The sequence below is a fragment of the Hyaena hyaena genome, unplaced genomic scaffold, assembly GCF_003009895.1.
Source record: "Hyaena hyaena isolate Hyena2069 unplaced genomic scaffold, ASM300989v1 scaffold_84, whole genome shotgun sequence".
In the NCBI taxonomy this organism is placed as follows: Eukaryota; Metazoa; Chordata; class Mammalia; order Carnivora; family Hyaenidae; genus Hyaena; species Hyaena hyaena.
The window spans coordinates 3198520-3220582 of NW_024080716.1; the positions used below are offsets into that span (position 1 = coordinate 3198520).

At 39.1% G+C, this 22063-nt stretch overlaps 1 protein-coding gene across 2 annotated transcripts in view; it reads left to right on the forward strand.

Annotated features, from left to right (window-relative positions):
- LOC120233109 (interleukin 1 receptor accessory protein) overlaps positions 1-22063 on the forward strand; it is a 122820-nt gene that overhangs the window by 43066 nt on the left and 57691 nt on the right. For both annotated transcript variants that reach the window (XM_039234219.1, XM_039234220.1), the window contains exon 2: positions 5298-5362. In XM_039234219.1, the coding sequence (XP_039090150.1) occupies positions 5299-5362 (64 nt within the window). In that variant the 5' untranslated portion in view covers position 5298. The remainder of the gene's footprint in view (positions 1-5297; positions 5363-22063) is intronic.

A 22063-nucleotide genomic window follows, 5' to 3' on the forward strand; every position in this document is an offset into this window, starting at 1 on the left:
TATGGGACCAATAAGATTGTCCATTTTCATTTTGGATGAGCTTTTGTAGTTTGTGGGTTTTGAGATATTGGTCCATTTCATCTCAATTGTGTTATATGTGACCAGAGTATTTAGTATTCCCTTAATTACCATTTTCCCCTTTATTACCATTTTAATGCCCCATGATCAATAGTGATATAGCCTCTTTTATTTCTGATATTAGTGATATGTGTTTTTTTTTTCCCTCCTTGATTTACCTGGCTAGAGATTTAGCAAGTTTTCTATTGTTTTTGTTTTTTTCAAAGAACTAACTTTTGGCTTCATTTTTTTTTCTCTTTTAAAATTTTTGATCACTAATTTTCATCATTTCCTCCAGTTGGCTTGCTTTATTTTTCTACTCTTATTCTAGGTTCTTAAGGTAGATGATTAGATTATTGACTTCAAATTTTTCTTCCTTTCTAATATAAAGCTTTTAATACTACAAATTATTTTCTACATGCTGCTTTAGCTACATCTCACTCACTTTGATATGTTGTGTTTTCATTTTTGTTCAGTTTAAATTATTTTCTAACAGTCTTCTTTTTGACTGATGAATTATTTAGACACACAATTGACCCTTGAATAACGTGGATCTGAACTGTGTAGATCCACCAGTACACAGATTTTCTTTCAATAAATGCACGACATTGCTATCAATGTATTTTCTCTTTCTTATGATTTTCTTAATAACATTTTCTTTTCTCTAGCTTACTCTATTTTAAGAATATTGTATATACCATATACCATGTGTATATACCATATACCATTATATATACACATATAACACATATACAAAATATGTGTTAACCAAGTATTTGTATTATTGGTAAGGCTTCCTGTCAACAGTAGGTTGTTAGTAGTTAGGTTTCTGGGGAGCCAAAATTTATGCATGGATTTTAGACTGTGTGGATGGTCAACACCCATAACCTTTCATTATTCAAGGCTCAGCTGTATATACCTGAATTTCTAAGTGTTTGAGTATTACCCTGTCATTTTCTTTTATTGGTTTTTAGTTTAATTCGATAGCTAGAGAATATATACTCAATTCTTTGAAATTTGTTAAGGTTTGATTTATAGTTCATGATATAGCTGATCTTGGTAAATGTGCTATGTGTACTTGAAAAGAGTGTGCTTTATTTACTTTGTGGAGTCTTCATAGACTTGTCTTATGCATACTGTGCAGGTTTTTAGCTGCATTCATTAAGAGAAACGAAGTGGGTTATGCTTTCTTTGTTTCACTCATCATGAGTCTTCCATGTCACTCTGCTGATACTTTTGTTTACTGATAAATATTCTTTTCTGAAGTATTGTGCACAAGCATCCATTTAAGGTTCAAAAACCGTAAACTAGATAAAAGATTGATGGTGAAAATAACTTTCTTAATAAATGCCATCTCTCCCTTTCTGTCAAATGGGGTCATTAATAACTTTTCCCATGTCCTTTAAAGACTTGTTTGTCATATCTTAGGTGAGCATACATGCAAAATCTACTCAAACTTTATTAGTAAGTTAGAGAAGTAAGTTAGGTACAGTTATTAAGTTTATCAGTAAGTTAGGATCTGGATGGGATCCGGACTCAAGGAAGTGATTTGGCTGCAGGGCTGCCCCGGCATGGAGATGACCATGTAGGGTCTGTGGCTTGGTGTTTACGGCCAAGTTTTCAGTGGACAGATCATAGCAAAGGACATCTGTCAAATGGGAATGAAGCAGGTCATAGCAACTTTGTGGTTACAGGAGGCTTATCTTGCTTGGAGCAAGACCTTACGGGGAACAAAATTCAGGCTTCTGGAAAAGAAGGTCCAGGCTGAAGGTCCACATTTCAGCTATGTTGCTGGGCTTCAAAGAGTGGCTGGGCTCTAGGTATGGGCTATATGTGGAATCAGGAAACTGAGGGGGAAATCCAGCTCTGTGGCCTGGTGAAATGCTACAGTGCAGGAGGAAGGCGAATGTGATTCAGGGATAATACCAGCTTGGGGGTACAGCTCTAGTGCCAGCCGGTCACCTGCTGGCCCTGTGAGAGAATCATTGGTCAGAGCTGACTCAGAGGCAAGGGGATCCTGAAGCTTGGTAAGCCTAGAAAATGCAGACAGTGGAATGATTCATATGCAGGGGTAGGTGTTAAAGTGCTGATCTTATGTTAACAATCATCATTAATATTATTGTTGATTACGTAAAAATAAGTACATATGTGAGACTTTTTGCCAGGTTCTTTTGGCATCTGAGGTGATACAGCAAGACACAGTGGAATTAAATATGACTGAAGTACTAATACCTAAGAGGGGACGTATGAAAATGATTTTACAGTAGGTGAAGTGGGTAGTGCAGAAAAGGCTGACTGGGAATTTATTTTTGTAGGTTTCAATCATCTGAGGCAAGGGCCAAGTCTGTTAAATGCCATGGCAATAGTCTAAAGCTGGGCTGTAATTCAGACCATGAGAAACCGTGTGTGATTAGGTAGGTTCCTTTGCTTTCTGACAGCTTTTCCATCTCTGCAAATATCCAGCGCCCTCTCTCCCCAAGAAACAGGAACCAAAAATGTATTACTAGTCGCAATAATAAAATTCCGAGGGAGAATGGAAGATGATGTTAAATGAACCAGCCAACCTCCTCCCACTAACCTTGGTACCTTCAGACTGTCAGAACCAGCCTGCACAATCACATTTTCTTTTCAGTCTGCTTTATTCTAATTCATCACAGGACAGCGCTGACCCTGGATTTGTGTTTGCACCCGGGTTATCTTTAGATTGGCTTTACCTTGATGACCTGAGCCTTGCTGCCTCTGGAATAATCCAGTTACTCAGGGGAATATCAATTAAGGCCCTCGATCACACTAATTAGAATGTCTTCTATGTGTTGCCCTAGGAATCCAGCAGCTTATAAACAGGCGAATTGGGAAAATCTAGAGGTGTGAGCTTTTGGTTTTGTTTTTTATTTTTTTTATAGCCAAAAGCAATTTGGGAGGTAGAGTGCTTTCGCACAAGGAGTATTGAGGCTCGAGTTACTGTGCCCTGAATCTGCAATGAAATATCTAGTTGCTCTCCACTGACAGTGATTAATGCAGAATTATTAAATACCTTTATTAATGACTTGGACGAGGACATAGGTGGCATGCTGATCAAGTTTATAGATGACACAAAGCTAGGAGTTAAACAATTACTGTGATGACAGGCTCAGGAGACAAAATGATTTCAAGACAGAATTTAGTGGCAATTCATTCAACACATCCCGGGAAGAATGATCTCCAGAAGGTACAATTTGATGACCACGTCAGTCTTCCAATCAGAAACCTTCATTGATTCCCTATCTTCTGTGTAAATTAAATCCAGAGTCCTTTGCTTGCTGTTCAAGGCCTCGGTGGAATCTGATCCTAACATTCCCTGCTTTCCAACAAACTCTTTATACTTTTTTACTAATTCCCTGTGCTTGAGCCAAACTGAATTATTTACAGACTATTTCCTTTTTATGTTCCATGCTTTTCCTATCTGTGAACATTATTCTCCACTGAGTTTCTTCTCTCCATTTTCCTTCTGCTTCAATTCAGTTCTCGCTCAGTTCAAAAGCTACCTCTTGTATTTAGTCTTCTTTGATTGCTTTGACTGAAGTAATCTCTTTCTTTGGCTAATCTTCCATAACACTTATCTGTTCCTCTCTTTGCTTATCAGTGTTTACTTTGTACTGTCATTATTTCTGTACACATTTTAGGTCTCTGCTAGACCTGCTTAGTGCTCGAACTTGTCTGATAAATCTTTGTATATCTTATAGTGCTTCTGCATGTGTCTTGTTCATAGCTGTGACGTTGTAGTGATTTATGTCCTCTACTGGGAAGAAATGCCTTTACAATAAGCCCCTGCAGTTGTATCATAGAGACTTGTAAACAGGAAGTGGTCAACACATGTTGTATTGAATAAATTAATGACGGATAGAAGAGTTCCCTAAATTAATGATAGAAGAATTGGAAGGGAATGGTGGTGGTGAGAAAGAAACATTAAATCTCTGAGCTAAAATGGTTATTTAGGATATAATAAACTCACTTGTAGTTTTTGAACAGTCATGCTAAAGGAGAGAGCACAATATGAACTGGAGATTTGTGGTGATCTGTGGTCAGGAGAGGTGTCAGGTACCGGAAGCTTGCATTGTCCTTTAAAGTGACCATGCGCCCTGGGCTGCTTAGGCAGTACCAGTTTAGACCTTTTTTTGGTGCCATGCTCTTACGGGTGTCTCATTTAAAGTGCTATTATATGGCCACCCTATTTATCAAATACCTTTTTAACCCTTTTTTAGATTCTTGGGTCCCTGTGGTTGTGAACCTTGTGCCATAGGCTAATGTTGGCCAGACATGGTATAAACCCCATCTCTGTCACTTACTAGAAACGCGATCTGGACAAATTATCAAAACCTCTATAAGCACCCGTGTGTGGCTGCTGTTTTCAAAACAGTGACAGCCTTGAATATGGAATTTTTCAGAAATATCCAGGTATCGGTAGTTATATCCCTACCATGGATTTATCAGGGGGAAGATATGTCTAAGGCAGTAGGGGAATAAATTTCACAGGACTACTGAATCTCTAGGCCTTCTGTACTAGAGATCACACAACCAAATGTAAGGGCATAGTTCCTGCTAGTTGGCTGTTGCCACTGGTTACCAGTAGAAAGGCCAAAGGTCACAGACACCACACTCCAACCTCATCATTTGTCTCTTCCAAGGAAAAGAGGAGAGCACGCACAGGACGGCATGAGGTTTATATATTTCCTCCTACTATAAAGTCAGAGTGTAGTGGACTATAAACCAAGTCTGAATCCAGGATTTCTAGACTTTCTATTTATCATTTCTCCAGACGGAGAAGTGCCTAGATCATAAAATATTTCCAATTGGGACAGACCACGAGAATGCTATGGAGGGGAAGAAGATCACACTTATCTGCCAGAAACGTGACTCCTCATGAAAACATTCTAGAGGAATATTTTTCTTAAGTAGGCGGTTGTGGTTGAATGATTAAGAGATTGTTCTAGAGCCAGGCTGCTGGAGCTTGACCATTATTGCACCATTTTCTAGGTGAAGGATCTTGGTTATCTTCTTCAAACTTGTGTCCGTTTCCTTATCTGGAATATGGGTGATTAAAAAAAATAAACTATTTATTGGTTGATTCCTGCAATTAAATTTGTTAAGATCGTAAACATGTTAGAACAGTTCCCTGTCCATAGTCAGTGTGCATATGCGGTAATTATTAAACTCTTGCGAGTGATACGTACTCTCCCTTAATTTTGTATTTATGTTGACAGGATGGGACTTCTGTGGTGTGTAATGAGTCTCTACTTCCTTGGGATCCTACAAAGTGATGCCTCAGGTGAGTGAATGGCTTTTGACAGTCTTTTAAAGTACAGATTATCTATAGGGTAATATGTCAACTCTTTCTGAAAAATGAGTTAAGACGAAATAACATTTATATCCATTGTCTTCTGTGGTACCACAGAATCACAGATATGACAGAAATAGAATTTTGGTGATGGGAGGAGCCACTGACAACTTTAGTCTTTAAGGGGCACAGTGTACTTGGGGCAGTGGTCTGGTATGTCCAAATATAGGAATTTTCCATTTCCTTCACCCCCAAGCCAACTGGAGTCTGGCTTCTCTCCGTTCACCTCAGATCTTATGGGACAAGAAATGACAGAGATGGTAGCAAGTTTTCCAAACTTCAGGAGGCGGTGGAGGAGGCCTTGGGGCTAACAGTCCATTGAGGCCTTTTAAGACCAAATGAATAATGATAGGTTTCTGTCACCGCTTCTATCTAGGAAAGAAAGGATCTATCATTAGGCTCATTTTCTTACCCTTTTGGTGTTACCTCTTTTTAAAAAATTTTTAATGTTTATTCATTTTTGAGAGACAGAGAGAGAAAGAGAGAGAGACAGAGAATGAGTGGGAGAGGGCCAGGAGAGAGGGAGACACAGAATCTGAAGCAGGCTCCAGACTCTGAGCTGTCAGTACAGAGCCTGACATGGGACTGGAATTCACGAGCCGTGAGATCATGACCTGAGCCAAAGTTGGACACTCAACCAACTGAGCCACCCAGGTGGCCCTTGGTGTTGCTTCTTAAGAGAAGCCAGCCAAAGCTGTTTGAGTTTGAATAGCCAAACTCAGTCATGATGGAACAGAATCCTATGAAATTAGATTCACAAGGGATTTGAAAGTTCATCCTTTCATAATTCCTCTTATCTCTAGAATTACTGCTCGGAACCGTTCCATGGTAACTCTAACTAGAGGTCATCTCATTGCAGCCCATATGTCTTTGGACTGACCAAGTTCTTACAAACCTTTTTAGTATATATAATTGAGATTTGTTTCTGTCACTTCCACATTTCTGTGGTTCAACTGCTTTATTTAAGTAAAAAATACCCAATCCAATAGTGCTCTAATTTTAATACAAGGAACCTAGATATCTTCATTTGAAGAAGCTTCTCATGTATAAGTCCCCTGAAGACCATGGGCAATACTTTGAATACCATTACTTTAATTCCTCTCCTGTGGGAGAAGTCTTCCAAAATGGTAACATAGTGATCATATCACCATGACAGTGTTTTCTGTGTTCTTCGCATGGCATGGATTTGAGCCCTCTTCATCGTGATTATCTTTTCTGGATGTGTTTCCGTTTTTCTATACCACTTAAAGCATTTTATTTGAAACCAAAAATAGCACTAAAGAAAGGGTGTAACTAGGACAGAGTACAACTCAAACCTGAGAGAAGTAAAGATAACTTCCAACCTCATTGGCCCTTTTCACAAGGAAAGCATAGCCACTAACCTAGATGATACACAGCTGGGAACCACTAATATACAGATCTACTGACTGTTTAGACCAGCATCTGTCCTGCTTGATTGAGTGTCTCATGTGACTGGTCAGTGCTGTGATGTCCTGATTTTTTAAATATGTTGAATATAATCACTGATTATAGTCAGTTCTTATTTGATTTAGTTCTGTGCTTGAATGTTATCTACTTATGGAGGCCTGCTTTAACAGCCTTAACTAGAATAGCCGTGCCAATCATGCATTCCTATGCCCACTTTTAGTTTCCTTTATGACATTCACCATTTCTTGACATTATACTAATTTGCTCTTGTCTCCTCCTCCCCCCTCCTTCCCCTCCATTCTCCTCTTTTTCCTCTTCATCCTTTCTTTTCTTCTCCTTTCTCTACCCACCCCCCCTTCCCTTTCTCCTTCCTTCCCAATTTCTCTACTTGTAAGCTGTCCAAGGACAGGGACTTGTCTTCTTTGTTTGTTACCCAAATACTTACAATAATGATTGGTACATGGACACATAGTAGGCACTCTCTCTGTATATGTATTTCATAAATGGATGGAGAAAAGTCCCTTCACATCCCTTTTGCCCAAATTGGCCAGTTTTATAATGGGACTTGTTTGGATTCATTCCAGTAATTCATCAGTGTGGTTTTATGTCCTGCCTCCCCTTGAAGGTTAAGGGAGAGGTGACCGTGTTAGGCTTGTTGAGAGATCAGTGAGATCTCAGAGGTTCGTGGGTGCTGGTGTCCCCCAGCCATCCTGGCCGTGTTACTTTCCTGAATGACCTTTACTGTACTCCATCCAAGGAGGTCCCTCACCCCCCCCCCCCAATGCTATTGGAAAGCGAGTTTTCTACCCAGGAACTGTGACTCATAATTCTGCCGGGGAAGCTGACTTCTTGAATAAGATAAGTTTTCATACCAGCCCCATTGAGTCACCACGGGAGCAGGAAACATGTTGTAATCCCCTCAGCCCATCTGGCACATACTCATTTGCCTTCCTTATGAAAAGGTATATTGTGTCTGTGTCAGTGATGCACTTCCTAGTTGGAGGAAGAGGAACAAAAAGGTAGTGTTGTTGACAGAAATAAAAGGAGCGACTAACTCTGGGCTACTAGGGGACAAAAGAGACCATTGCACATGTTGGGGGAATCAACCAACCTCTCAGACATCAAGGTATCACTTCGTACAATTATATAGAGGCTGGCGGACTTGGTCTTTCATGAGCTTCTTCCTATGCTTCACGTAGACAGCTTTAATGGAATCACAGATTGATGTGAAGAACAAAGAGGAAGTAGCCAGAAAACCCTAAATCAATGTACATGCATATGATATTAGTAGGCATCTTGTTTGGTTGTTCTGGGCTTTTCTATGTGGACCTTCTCTTAAGGGAAGCCCCACATTAAAAAAAAAAAAAGTTTGGTTTGTTTGTTTGTTTGTTTAGAAAGTGCATGAGCATAGGAGGGGCAAAGGAGAAAGAATCCCAAGCATGCTCCACACTTTCAGCTCTGAGCCGTACCAAGGCTCCATCCCAGGAACCAAGATCATGACCTTAGCCAAAATCTAGAGTCAGATGCTTAATTGACTGAGCCATCCAGGCACCCCAGGGAAGCCCCATATTTAAAAACAGAGCCATATTTAAATAAGAGCTTCAGTTCCATGCAGTGTGTTTTAAGTGCAGTGAACTGGACTTCAAGGGACAGAATTCTAACCTCAAAACACAGTCTTCCTGGCAGCAGTACTAGGATTTCCTTATTCATTCAGGGAAGTGGGAACAATATTTTCATCTCAGGTGGCCATAAAAACAAATGCTTAAAAACAAGCATTTACTTTTAAAGGAATTAAAACTTGGGTAATTATAATGGCGATAATATACTTATAATGTGGTAGTTATAGTGGTAATAGTAAAGCTTCCTTTGCCAAAAAGTACTTTGCATTTTACATATTCAATATCATTTGACTCTCACAGTCAAACTAGAAAGTAGTCAGGCTGTTGTGACCGCATTTTGGGGAAAAGAAGACTAGAATCAAAGCAGTTAAGTGAATTACCCAAAGTCACACAGCTAATACGTAACATAACTGACTTCAACTAGAGCCTCAGTTCTCAAGATGCAGCCTATTTTAACTAAATATACTCCCCTTGGATTCCACTATGATCTACACAATTTAAAAAAAAAGATTAAAATCCAAAGGGTCGCAGTTTTTGCTGTTAAAGAACCACTCTATATGTTTCTGTGCTTTTTTAGATGAGAAATATCTTCCCTCTTGACTTCTCCAACCTGCCCCCCCCCAACCTTAGCTGTTTTCTTCAGGAGGAAAATCACTGCAATGTAAGCTCAAAATTCGATCTTCCCATTTTTGCTTGTTATGGTATTGAGCATTTCCAACACTGAACTCGAAGTTGTTCTGTTTTGCAAGAATCCTGAAAGCAAACTTCACTTGTCACACATTTCTCCTTTGGTGTGTTCCATTGGCAACATGTTAGGAAGTTGAACTGTTAAAACTGCCTTTAGAGTAGAAAGAAATATTTGCAATTTGTGATTCCAAGTTGGGGACAGGGTGAGAATGGCACCACATATAATATGGTGAAGTTAAAAAATATTGCCGTATCAAAATTATTTGTTACAGAGACCATGTAAAAAAGATAGCAGTGCATTTTCAGCCCCAAGTGTGTGCTTGCACGCGCACACGTGCGCGCATGCGCGTGCACACACACACACACACACACCTTGAATAATGCTTTTTATTTCAAAGCCAACAGATGACTATGTGCAAGGTCCAGGGCTAGATTTCACACACATTGTCATTAACAGAAAACACTGGGGACTGGGGTTGGATACCTAGAGATTCTTATACACATTTTATAGTTTAGGAAAAGAAGAGCTAAAGACATGCCCAGTAGAACTAGGTGACATGGTGACATGCCCAGTAGAGCTAGGTTTTGAAGACTGCCTCAACTTCCAAAGCAGACCTTTTCTCTTTAAACTATATCGGGGTGCCTGGGTGGCTCAGTTGGTCAAGTTCTGACTCGATTTAGGCTCAGGTCATGATCTCACGATTCATGAGATTGAGCCCCACATTAGGCTCTGTGCTGACAGCACAGAGCCTGCTTGCTCTCTTTCTCTCTGACCTTCCTCCACTCATTGTGTTCTCTGTCTCTTTGTCAAAATAAATAAAACATTAAATAAAATAAACTACATTGCCTTCTTTTAGGACTTTGTTCTGCTAATAGAGGTAAGATCCCATGATTTAGTTTCCATTAATTTTGAGAAATTTGTAGAAGGTACAAATAATCTTTCGGCTTCTTGAGAGTGAATAACACTGTACAAAATAAATAAATAAAAACACTGGCTTACCAAGAATCGAGAGACATTGCTTTAAGTTCTGCCTGCTACTTTGTGAATGTTTAATGACATTAAAGAAATCGTTTAATCAGCCTGTTGGCCACTGACCTTACCCATAAATCCAACCAACCAACAATAGCAAGGCTTCAGCCAATTCTGCTTTCTGTTTTTTTTTTTTTTAATTAAAGAACATTACGGACATTATTATATATTATGGATGAACACAACATACACTCTTTCTGTTATTTAAGCAATTTCTAATTTTTTAATGTTTATTTTGAGACAGAGAAAGAGAGAATGTGTAGGAACAGGGGCAGAGACAGAGGGAAGCACAGAATCCAAAGCAGGCTCCAGGCTCTGAGCTGTCAGCACAGGACCCAATGCAGGGCTCAAACCCATGAATGACAAGATTATGACCTGAGCCAAAGTCAGACGCTTAATTGACTGACCCATCCAAGTGCCCGTAAATAAGCAATTTCTAATGGCAAGTATGTATCTTACCAGGATTTTACTTTAGTCTAAAGATCATGTGTTGGATGATTTTATATTACAGAATCCAGGACAAATAAGGGTAGTCTCTTATGTAAGTGTCTTATAGTCAAGTTTGACAGAAAGAAGAGAAAATAAATACCAAACAGAATGCCATGGGAGAGCAGAGAAAGTTACTAGCCTTGTAGTGAGCTGTGAGAGAACAATGTCTCAGTCAAAGAACAATTGCTCTTTTCTTGGAGATAATGCATCTCTTATTTGGGGACAGAACAGTGCAATGAGCCCATTGGATAATGTGAGGGTATATGGAAGCCGAGCTGGAAGGGTAGTTTGGGGATAGGAATTCTTGCAGGTGAAGGGAATAGAGAATATTTGTGTTTAATATATTTTAGATATAGTTGGCTAGTTCTTTTTTTGTGTCTGTCTCCTACTTTTGTAAGGGCTTATAATATTTCTGATGCTATGTAATGGTTCGTTCAGCTTTCGTAAGCTTTTTTTTTTTTTTACTTTGTTGCCAACCCTCAATACCCTCATAGTATCTGAATATGCTTTTGGAAAAACTCCATACTTGGATGTGCTTGTACCATTCAGTCCTGTCTCTTTTGCTCTTGACTGGTCATCTTGAACATACTTGGTCTCTATTTAGTTCAGTCCAAACGTTTTGAGAATGTCTGAAGAATACAGTTTCATTTTATTCTTAGACCTAAAGGTCATTGGAATTATAACATTTCACCCTGGTGTCCTTTACATGCTGCTTCTTGCGAGCAGATATTGTCACTCTTTTTTTTTTTTCTTTGTATTTTGAAACACACCAATGCTTATTTTTAAGTTGCTTATGCTTCCCGAAGGTGCGTATTCTGTAGCCTGATTGAAAAGAGATTTGAGTACCACGATGTATTGGCCCGATGCTAACTTTGCAAATATAAACTCTCCCGAATAGCTTCTTGTATCACAGTGGTAATTCTATGTTTAGAGGAATGACCTGATTCTTCCTTCACATGGCTGCGTTAGTTAAGAGAAACCCGGATTTTTGCAGGGAATACATTTCATGTGTCGGGTTATAGGTGACAATGTCTGCTTTACGAGAATTCATTAAAGTTTAAACACCTTCGTTTTTGCATCCTCCCCCCAACCCACACCCCAAAACCTTTGTTTCTGCCTTATTGAGGTGAGCTTTAAAAAAACAGACCACTGTCTTGATGATCAGTGACTAAATCCTGTGCACTAAATATATATATGCACTAAAATAAAATAATATATATATATATGCACACTCAAGATAAAAACACAATACTTGTATTTGTAAATCCACTAAGGACTAGTATCTCTCATTATTTATTTTTGAGGCCCAGAGAGAAATGCATCCATTTCACAAATAATCTGGGAACTTCAGTCAGTAACTTCCAGCACCCTTTATCCAAACCTATAAAAGCTGATATACAAAAATACCTTCTTTTTGTCTTTCTCTGTTTTAGAGGCAATAGGCACAATGATAATCAAAGATGGCAGAGAAAATGAGAGAAAGCAGGTAATACAATCACACCCATAATAATCTAGACTTGGATGAACTCTGTTGTTTTCATGATTTTTATTTCTCTTTCCGCCATCAGAATCAAAACTTCTGGGATAGTTGTACATTACTGATAAATGAATGCCACCTTCCTGTGGTGTTTGTAGAGTCTGAACTAATAGTTTATCTTTTTATTTATAAAAATAAAAATATTTTTATTTTTTTAACATTGATTCATTTTTGAGAGACAGAGAGAGACAGAGCATGAGCAGATGAGGGGCAGAGACAGGGAGGGAGACACGGAATCCGAAGCAGGCTCCAGGCTCGGAGCTGTCAGCACAGAGCCTGACGCGGGGCTTGAACCTACAGACCTGACCGTGAGATCATGACCTGAGCTGAAGTTGGACACTTAACTGACTGAGCCACCCAGGTGCCCCTGAACTAATATTTTAAGGCTCTTTGTTCATCAGCCCTTTTGAAGTACATTTATATTTTAGTCCAATGCGCTATCCATTGCGCAAAGGAGCCACCTCATTATGGTCCCTTTAAAGGGACCACGCCAACAAGAGGGAAGAACTGAAGAGTATTTGCCAACTCTGCTTCCTAGTGGGACTTGTAGGGCTTACGATGTAAGTGTAGATACCCAAAAGGAAAGAGACAGAAAGAGACTGCATCCATCAGTCACCAATGGCTTTTCTATGTGAACATAATTTTTTACTAGCATTATATCGTGAGTTTTGATTTCTAATTACTTAAATTTGCCTACAAGTACAACTATCGTTGACATATAGCATTGTGTTATTGGTAAAGCAAACACAGGTATACAAATTGTTGTTCCCAAGTGGATCCCAACCACCATTGACCATTATTTTCTATAACTTTGCCCTTTTTTGCTTTGGGGTGAAACCTTTAATCATTCACCATGGACTTGCCTGCTGTTTAAACACATTATACCTAATAGCTTAAATTGATGAGCCTGGGATAACTCTTTTCTTCTCTAGATCCTTTGGGAGTTCATACTGCCCCCAAAAGCTGCTTGATGAACTAATTTTTGCTTTTAAGAGAGAAAGCATAAATATTAGCCTCATATTTTCTAATTTGCCTTGGATTTTTTTTTTTTTTTATCTATGTGGTCCCCTAGGGAGAATTGAATTTCTCTTATACAAGACTTTTTGACACCCATGGCTTCATTTTAAATGCTTCTTCAGCACTTTTTAGTGTCCACTCAAGGTAAAGGACTATGAAGAGAGGGAGCAGGGAGGGAGAGAGAAAAGGAAGGGAAAGGGAGAGAGGAAGAGAGAGAAGAGATAAGAGATACAGATAGAGACAGAAAAACTGTGAAAAAGGAGAGAGAGGGAGAGGAAGGGAGGTAGGGAAAGAGGGAGGAGAAGGCAGAGAGACAGTCTTCCCACAGAGGAGCTTGCTGGATTTGATACAAACCCAGGCATATATTTTTCAGATTATTAAAAAAAGAATTTTTAGTACCACACTTAAATACTTCCCTTTTCCTCCCTGAGGAAATAGATGGTATTGGATGGTATTCTTTTGGAATCTTGTTAAATATTTCATTTTTATCTAGGTCCTCTTTTTTTTTTTTTTTACATTCTGACTCTTTTTCTCTTTCCTAGTGTATTAAAATGATGAGAGCATGGAGCATCTGGGTGGCTCAGTCCGTTAAGTGTATTATGTGATCTCATGGTCTAAAAGTTCGAGCCCTGCATTGGGCTCTGCGCTTACCGTGTGGAGCCTGCTTGGGATTCTCTGTCCCTCTCTTTTTGCCCCTCCCTCACTGGTGCTCACTCTCTTCCTCTCTCTCTAACTAAATAAATAAACTTTAAAAATACTGATGAGAGCAAATAGAAGCCGTAAATATTATAGAGGTTTCTTTAAATCTCGTCGCCTCCAGCCATAAGAGCCATCAGCATGTCCAGGGATAATGTGTTGTTAATCGTAATACTTGTATTCTGAAGGAAGTATACAGCAGATATGATGGAAGCAAAGAGCTGTGTGTGGCCTTCACAATAACGAAGAGGAGACAGCAGACGACAATGGCAGACTCTGTATCCCCCTTTACACTCTGTCTTCGTAAGGTCTAAGGCAGAAACAATCTGCTGTTGTTTGCAGTTGACACCAACTGTAACATGTCTTTCCTGTTAGCAATGTATTTGCTTGAGGTTCGGTAGAAACCCAGTTTGTATTCAGGTCTAGGAGGAAGGTGTAGCTTTGGAGAATAATTGAAATCAGGAAATCGTGAATAGAGCAATTCATAAATGAATGTGTTGCAAGGAGTCATTCCCACTGGATGCCCTGTTCTTAGTGGCATACTAAGGGGGATTTCAGGAAGAAAGTGAAGGCAGGGGTCTTTGTTCCTGTTTGCGTTATTAGAGCAAACTCTTAGATCTCTCACCTTTATTACTCTAAATATCCTGTTATTAAAAGGGTCCTTTCTCTCATCTACAATGCAGTGGTAATTGATGACTGCAATAATAGCCATGAAGCATTACACGCTATTGAATTTTTTTCATCACTAAAGGAAGGTCATGTTAAGCTAAGCATGGCTTTAAATCTCTTTTATTCTAATTTTTTGTGAATTGGTAATAACTGGGTAGTGGGGTGTGTGTATGTGTAATAGAAGAAAAGGAAGGTGGGGGAAGTAATATTAATTGAACAATTGAACCAGGGATTATGATTACATATAATATTACATAAATTTTTGAACAGCCCCGTAAGATAGGGATAGGCATTTTTATTTCTTCACCAGTGAGGAGCTCTCGATTCAGAAAAGCAAATTAAGAAAGTTAAATTAGCTTAATAACTTACTATAGCTATTGAGCGGTACAACTTGTATACCTGTTTGATTTTAAAATGCATCCATGCTCTTTGCGCTATACCTTGTTGCCACGGAATTCTTTACAGTTAAAACTCTGCTTTCTAAACATGCCAACCAAAGCTGTCCATCAGTAATTGATAATACGGAGCACATACATTTGTAAAAAGAAACATTCAACCAATTAAAGAAACAAAACATAGGATGTGATTTTTCATGTTGCAGATAGTATTTTAAATTGATTTGCTCCAGGCTTCCTGAAACATACACAGTGCGCTTTGATTGCGTATATTCAGATAATACACATTTTCCCCCAAACTTCCCAAGAAGTTCTCTAAAGGAAAGAGGAGTTCTAAACAAGGTTACAGATGGGTGAAGGTATGGTGATCAGTGCTGATGCAATGGATCTGAGTAAAATGGGAAGCCATTAACTTTAGTATACTGCGGGATGGCTTTGCCATTATTCAGCTAACTTCCCATCTGGCAAACTCAGAGATACTAACTCTAACTCCCTATCTGTTCCTTCTTACCCAGCTACAGCAGGCTCTGTCCTAACTCCAGGGTGTTTGGGGACTTAGTAAATGATGTTTACACATGGCTCAGAAAGTTTTTTGGTCCCCAGCAGTGTAAAGCTCTAGAAAATTCTTTCCAGTCTAAAAATATCAGCTTTATTCCCCCCTGCTAGACTTTGGCAGTGATTGGGTGTGAATTTTGAAATTTGATGATGGTTTCACTCCAAGTTCCATTTTATTCCTGATGGAGCTGGAATGTTTCATCTTTTTCAGAAACTGTCACTTTTGTGTATGTGTATACTGTGTGTGTGTGTGTGTGTGTGTGTGTGTGTGGCAACAAAATAGCCAGAATAACAGTCACCTATGTTCAGCAAGTGTGCAAAAGATTGGCTGGCAGCATTATCACTAATCCATACAGAGATATGGTATGGCACTCCCTGCAACCTCTCCAGAATTGCACACCCGGAAAAAATGTTCAAGTTTAATGCACAAATCCTCCTCAGTCGCAGGGAAATCAGGGTTTTTCATAGATAAGTTATCTGTTTAAAAGTATGCAGTACTTTAATCACAGAAGGATGGTAAGTATTCCCCTTTTATTTTGAGAATGTGCCTTTGTGATTTAAAAGGAACAGTTCAGAGAGGGATGTCTGGGCGGTTCAGTCAGTTAAACATCTAGCTTCTGCTGAGGTCATGGTCTCAAGGTCTGTGGGTTTGAGCCCCACATCAGGCTCTGTGCTGACAGCTCGGAGCTTGGAGCCTGCTTCAGATTCTGTGTCTCCCTCTCTCTCTGCCTCTCCCCAACTCACGCTGTCTCTCTCTCTCTCTCTCTCTCTCAAAAATAAATAAACATAAAATTTTTTTTAAAGGAACAGGTCAGAGATCTATCTAACCTCTACATTTAGGAAAGCTGGTTCTTCATGATGAGATGTGAAACCCAGCTCAGTAGATGTTTCCTGGGCACCTGTTACGTGCAAAGCTTTGTTACCACAGGGAATGTAAAGATGAGTAAGACACTCTGTAATCATTCACTCATAATGTATAGATATGTGCTAGACACTGGGCTTTCCTATAGTTTATTTGTAAATAAGACAGAAATGATCTCTGCTCCCATGGAGCTTATAGTCTCCGGAAGAGCAGGGAACAGAAGAAAGTAAGTAAATAAGCACAATTTAAAAGACAGTTCTGTGAAGATGATCTACAGGGCCTTGCATTAATGAAGAGAAGTCGGACGGTGCTCCATTTGTCGGGTGGTTAGGGAACATCTCCTTGAGCAGATGACGTTTTCTTGAGAACTGAATGGTGAGAAGGAACCACCTGTGCAAAGCAACGGGAGGGCAGCTGGATGGCATGTACGGAGCCCTTCAGCTGTGAAGATCATGCTGCCAGTGGTGTTCCAGTTGCAAGAACTAGGGGTAAAGGGACGTGAACTGAAGAGGAAAAGGGGGGCAGGACCCAACACCTATTAAGGGTGTCGTCATATTTCCCTTCACTGCAGCGGAAAGTCATTGACACGGTGTGAGCTGGTTGCTGACATTATCTAGTTTTTACATGGCGGTCCTCGCTGCTCTGTGGGAAATAGATGGGAGAAGATTTCAGCTTCTCTCCGAACGGTGGACAAGGTCTCCTAAACAAGCCTTCTGCTGTGAGGCAACTAGAAATGCTGCATTTAAAAATAAATGCCTTTTAAAATGAATTGCTGAGTTGGTAAGAAATCCTCAGAGGACAAAATTGAAGTGAAACCGGGAATCCAGAAAAGAAAGGAAGCCAGCTCTACAGCTGGCAGCTGCCCAAGGTAGCATCCAGAGTTAGCGAGAAAAGATATATTTAGATGCTAGAACGTGTGGACAATTTCTTGAAATACAGAGTTACGTTCTTACCTTTTGCCTGACCCCACCCCCAAACAAATCTCAGTTGAATGAAATATTTAAAGGTAAAAAATAAATTAAATCCTAAAAAGTACTAGAAGAAAATATATGCAAACTTTTTCATAATGTTGAGGTAAAGGATACCTTTCCAGCTATATCATCAAAGATAGGGGCCGTTACAGAAGGTTTGATATATTTGATTACGTAATGATTGACAAAATTAGAGTAGCATTAAAATATTGTAAAATATTGTTAAAGGACAAATAAAAATTGGAAAATATAGAATATGGCAAAGGGTTGATGTCATTAAGGAGCTTTTGCGTGCACACTCAAAACTATTTAACTTGCATTTCAGGCCGTTCAAAAAAGAGAAAACAAAATTGATCGTAGTGGAAAGAAGCTCAAGTTCATGAGTGAGAAGATAGATGCAAATTGAACCAAACATTTTCGACCCCTTACCTTGGCAATGATTGAAGAGAACAAATCCTACCTAGAAATGGCCAGGACGTGGTGGTCTAATGACCGACCTGATGTGGGGTTCCTATACCCTGAGGGCCAAAGTGTTCTTGGAACAGACTTTGTGGAGAGTACTTGGAGCTATTTGTTTCAAGATACTAAAGTGCCTCCCTTTGACCTAGTAATGAGCTTTCCACACATATAGCCTAAGGAAATAATTAGAGAACTGTATCAAGGTGTATTCACAACTTTATTTTTCATACAATTGTTAAAAAGATAATATTGGAAACACTGCGAAAGTATCCAGTGGTAGAAGATGCTTAAATAATTTGTTATATCAGTAACATGGGGATATGATTGAACTATTAAAAGTATAATTGGTATTTGTTGACATGGAACTTAGTTTATAATAGATATATCTGGGGGGTGCCTGGGTGGCTCAATTGGTTAAGCATCTGACTCTTGGTTTCGGTACCATACAGGGGCACCTGGGTGGCTCAGTTGGTTAAGTGTCTGACTCCATCTCAGGTCATGATCTCATGGTTCATGAGTTCAATCCCCACATCAGGCTCTGTGCTCACAGCTCAGAGCCTGGAGTCTGCTTTGGATTCTGTGTCTCCCTCTCTGTCTACCCCTCCCCTATTCGCGCTCTGTCTCTCTCTGTCTTGCAAAAATAAATAAGCATTAAAAACTTAAACAAAAGAAACAGGCACCATTCAGCAGGACTAGTTGCCAAACTTATAAACTGTGGCATTTGTTTTTTGGAGCCAAATCTCACCAGCCGGCTTATGAGAGCCACTTGATCAGTTTTCAGGAATTTTAGGAGCCCTTTGGTAAATTGTTGGTAGTTGACCGCAGTAAGAGTTTCGCTCCATGGGAACTGATAAACAGACTGTACAGAGCATGCCCCTCCTACTCCCCAGCTGGTTTGCCACACACTGCTGTGTGCAGGTGTATGTATGTATGTGTGTGCGTACATGTAAAAAACCTTTGGTAGAATATAACCCAAATCTTAACAGTGATTATCTTTAGAAAGTGGATTTATGTTTCAATTTATTTATCCTCTTTCAAAATAATTAATGTATTATCAGAAAATATTACAATCTGATTATATTTATAATTAGAAATAAAGAGTATCTTAATTTTTGGAAGAAAAAATGAAGGCCTCAGCCGTTGGAGTTCTCAGGATGGTAAGCAAGGAACAGTTGCGAGGTATTGTTGGTTAATGAGCTCTTTGTTTCTATATGTAGATTGGGTTGTTAATAACTTCCCTAGGACTGGGATGATTTCAGTATTCATGAAATGACCTTGGTAGACTTGGAGATTGGTAAGGAAAAAGAGATACTATTGTTAAATTTCCTGCATTACAGCTATGGCTGATAATTGTGTTAGGTAGCAATTTCAAGAAAGTAAATATTTAGCCACCCAAATTGTTAGAAGTTGGAATCAGTTGAGTCCCCACTTCTCTGCTTCACCAAGTTTGCTTATGCTAAATAGCCCCCAAAATATCTCTGTACCCTAATTGTTATCTAGCTCATCAGCTCATTTAAACATTTCTGTTGATTACAGGCAGTTTTCTGTTTTTGTTTTGTTTTTGTTTTTTAAGATAGCAGTGCTACAGAGTGTACTGAGCCAGCTGTCAATATTTCAACATCTGTGGGCATGATGACACATGTGTTAAACAAACGAGTGTGTTTTCCTTCATCTGTTAGCATTCCTTCCTTTCTCCAAGCAATAAACATACATAATTTTAGGCTTACAGTATGTGCCAGATACAGTTCACGTTACCATTATACCATTATAGTATACCATTATACCATATACCATTATACCATTATAGAGTGGTGGATGCAATTATGCAGTGTTTTATAGTTTTAAAATGCTTGCATTATTGATTATCAGAATAATAATAAAGTGTATCATATTGTCTTTTCACAGAGAAGAAGCAGAGACTTGGAGAGGTTAGGTGACTTAATCATAGCCATATGGATAGTAGACCAAACAACCAGGACTCAAGCCCTTGTCTTCTAGTCGCATGCCCATTATTATTTTCCCTTGTAGACATAGGGGATCCCAACCCTTTCCCTACTAAGGACATCACTTATTTTATATTTTTTCTAAAGACTCTACATGTTGAAAGCAATAGAAACCAGTCATTTTAGCCTTGCCATCATGATATCTGAAGCCCAAGTTAAGAACATACTCATCACCCAAGAAAGAAACTCTGTACCCTTTAGCGGCCAATCCCCATTCTTTCTTCCCATTTCCCTCAGCTTTAGGAAACCATTAGTCTCCTTCCTGTCTCTATAGATTTGCTACTCTGGGCATTTCATAGAAATGGAATTATATGTGGATTTTTGTAACCGGCTTGGCATAATGTTTTCATTTACATTTTCAAGATCCAGCCATGTTGTAGCATGTATCGGCACTTCATTACTTTACTGATGAAGAACACTCTATTATTTGTCCATTCATCATTAATGGACATTTTTGTGTCACACCAATAAGACTGTGGTTTTTGTATGGATACGTGTTCTCATTTCTCTTGAGTGGATACCCAGGAGGGGAGTTGCTGTGTCACATGGTAATTCCATGTTTAACATTGTGAAAAACTGTCAAACTATCTTCGGTTGTAATTGCCTTTTTGAAGTATGGAATAGAAGGTGAGTCTCAGGTTGGGTGCGATACCACAGCCACTTTGAGAATGGTCCTTAAGATAAAACACATTAGGGGCGCCCGGGTGGCGTAGTTGGTTAAGCGTCCGACTTTCGCTCGGGTCATGATCTCGCGGTTCGTGGGTTCGAGCCCCGCGTCGGGCTCTGTGCTGACTGCCAGCTCAGAGCCTGGAGCCTGTTTCTGTCTGTGACTCCCTCTCTCTCTGACCCTCCCCTGCTCACGCTGTCTCTCTCTCTCTCCTAGAGATAAATAAAACATTAAAAAAAAAAAAAAAAAAAAAAAAAAAAAAAAAAAAGATAAAACACATTACATCGAAAAAGATCATGGGGAATTCAAGAGGTTTTCCCAACACTCAGCCCATTACTCTCTGTCCAGGAGAGGAGAATCTGAGTATTTTCTTTTTTTGTCAGTGTGATGAATTTAAATCCCAGTGCTATGGGAGCTCAGAAAATGGCCTGGGTCAGAAAAATGCCCTGAATTATTCACAATTCGTAATGCAGAGAAAAAAAAATTCTGGACTCATGTCAAATCTTGGGTTCATGTGACTCTCTGTTCTTATCTATAAAATGAAGATGATAATATCAGAAAGTTGTTATGGAGATCCAGTGAGATAACATATTTCAAAGTTTTTCTGTAATCAGCGAATCAAGTAAGTAAGCAGAGACTCAGCTGAATGAGCTTGGAAAATGACAGTACGTCCTGGACATATGGGTAAGCACCAATTTGTTCTCTGTATTATGAGATTAAGATTGAGATTTTTGCATTTGAAGGTGGGTGTTTGCCCACAAGAATACACATTTCCAAATGCAATTAAATTCTTGCCCAGAGGGTTATCATTTTCTCCAGATGGTTATTTACTTATCAATCTTCTAAGAATTCAAAGGCAAGTAGTAGCATATTCTTCAGAACCAGTTGCTTGAAAATTTGCCTATGCTCCCCTGATTCTTTGCCACTTATTTTGGCAAAAAAGTAAAATCTGATGATTCTAAGTCAGTTGATATTTGTATTGTTTTTGAATTGTATTTTTTAATATAATTGCAAAAGAAAATGTATTCATTCATTCTGCAAGTATTTATAGAGATATTTTGATGAGCCATTGTATTTAAATGTCATGGGGGTCTCTATAATTGACCATGACCCATGGATGGCACGTTACTGTGCTTTCTCTAACAATGAAGAATAATGTATGTTGATTTCTCTTCAGAATAAAGCAGAGGTTGAATTGGGACTTTAAAAAGTATAAATGAGAAATAACACAAGAAACATAAAATAGCTTGCTATCATGGTTCAGCTCTGTTGGTACCTTCCTGGATGACCTTGTGTTTGAATCTGTGTTTCTGAATCTGTGTTTCCTCATCTGTAAAATTGTCTAGTTCCTTCTGAGTCTAGCCCTCAAGGATTCCATGATAGATATTGTAAGTTTGAGGTTCAAGAGTCTCTGGACCAAGCTTCCTGGTGTGTGTGTGTGTGTGTGTGTGTGTGTGTGTGTGTGTGTTTTGTTGTTTTTTGTTTTCTGTTTTCTGTTTTTTGGGGTTTTTTTTTTCCACACTTCTCATCAATCCATTTTAGCTCTTC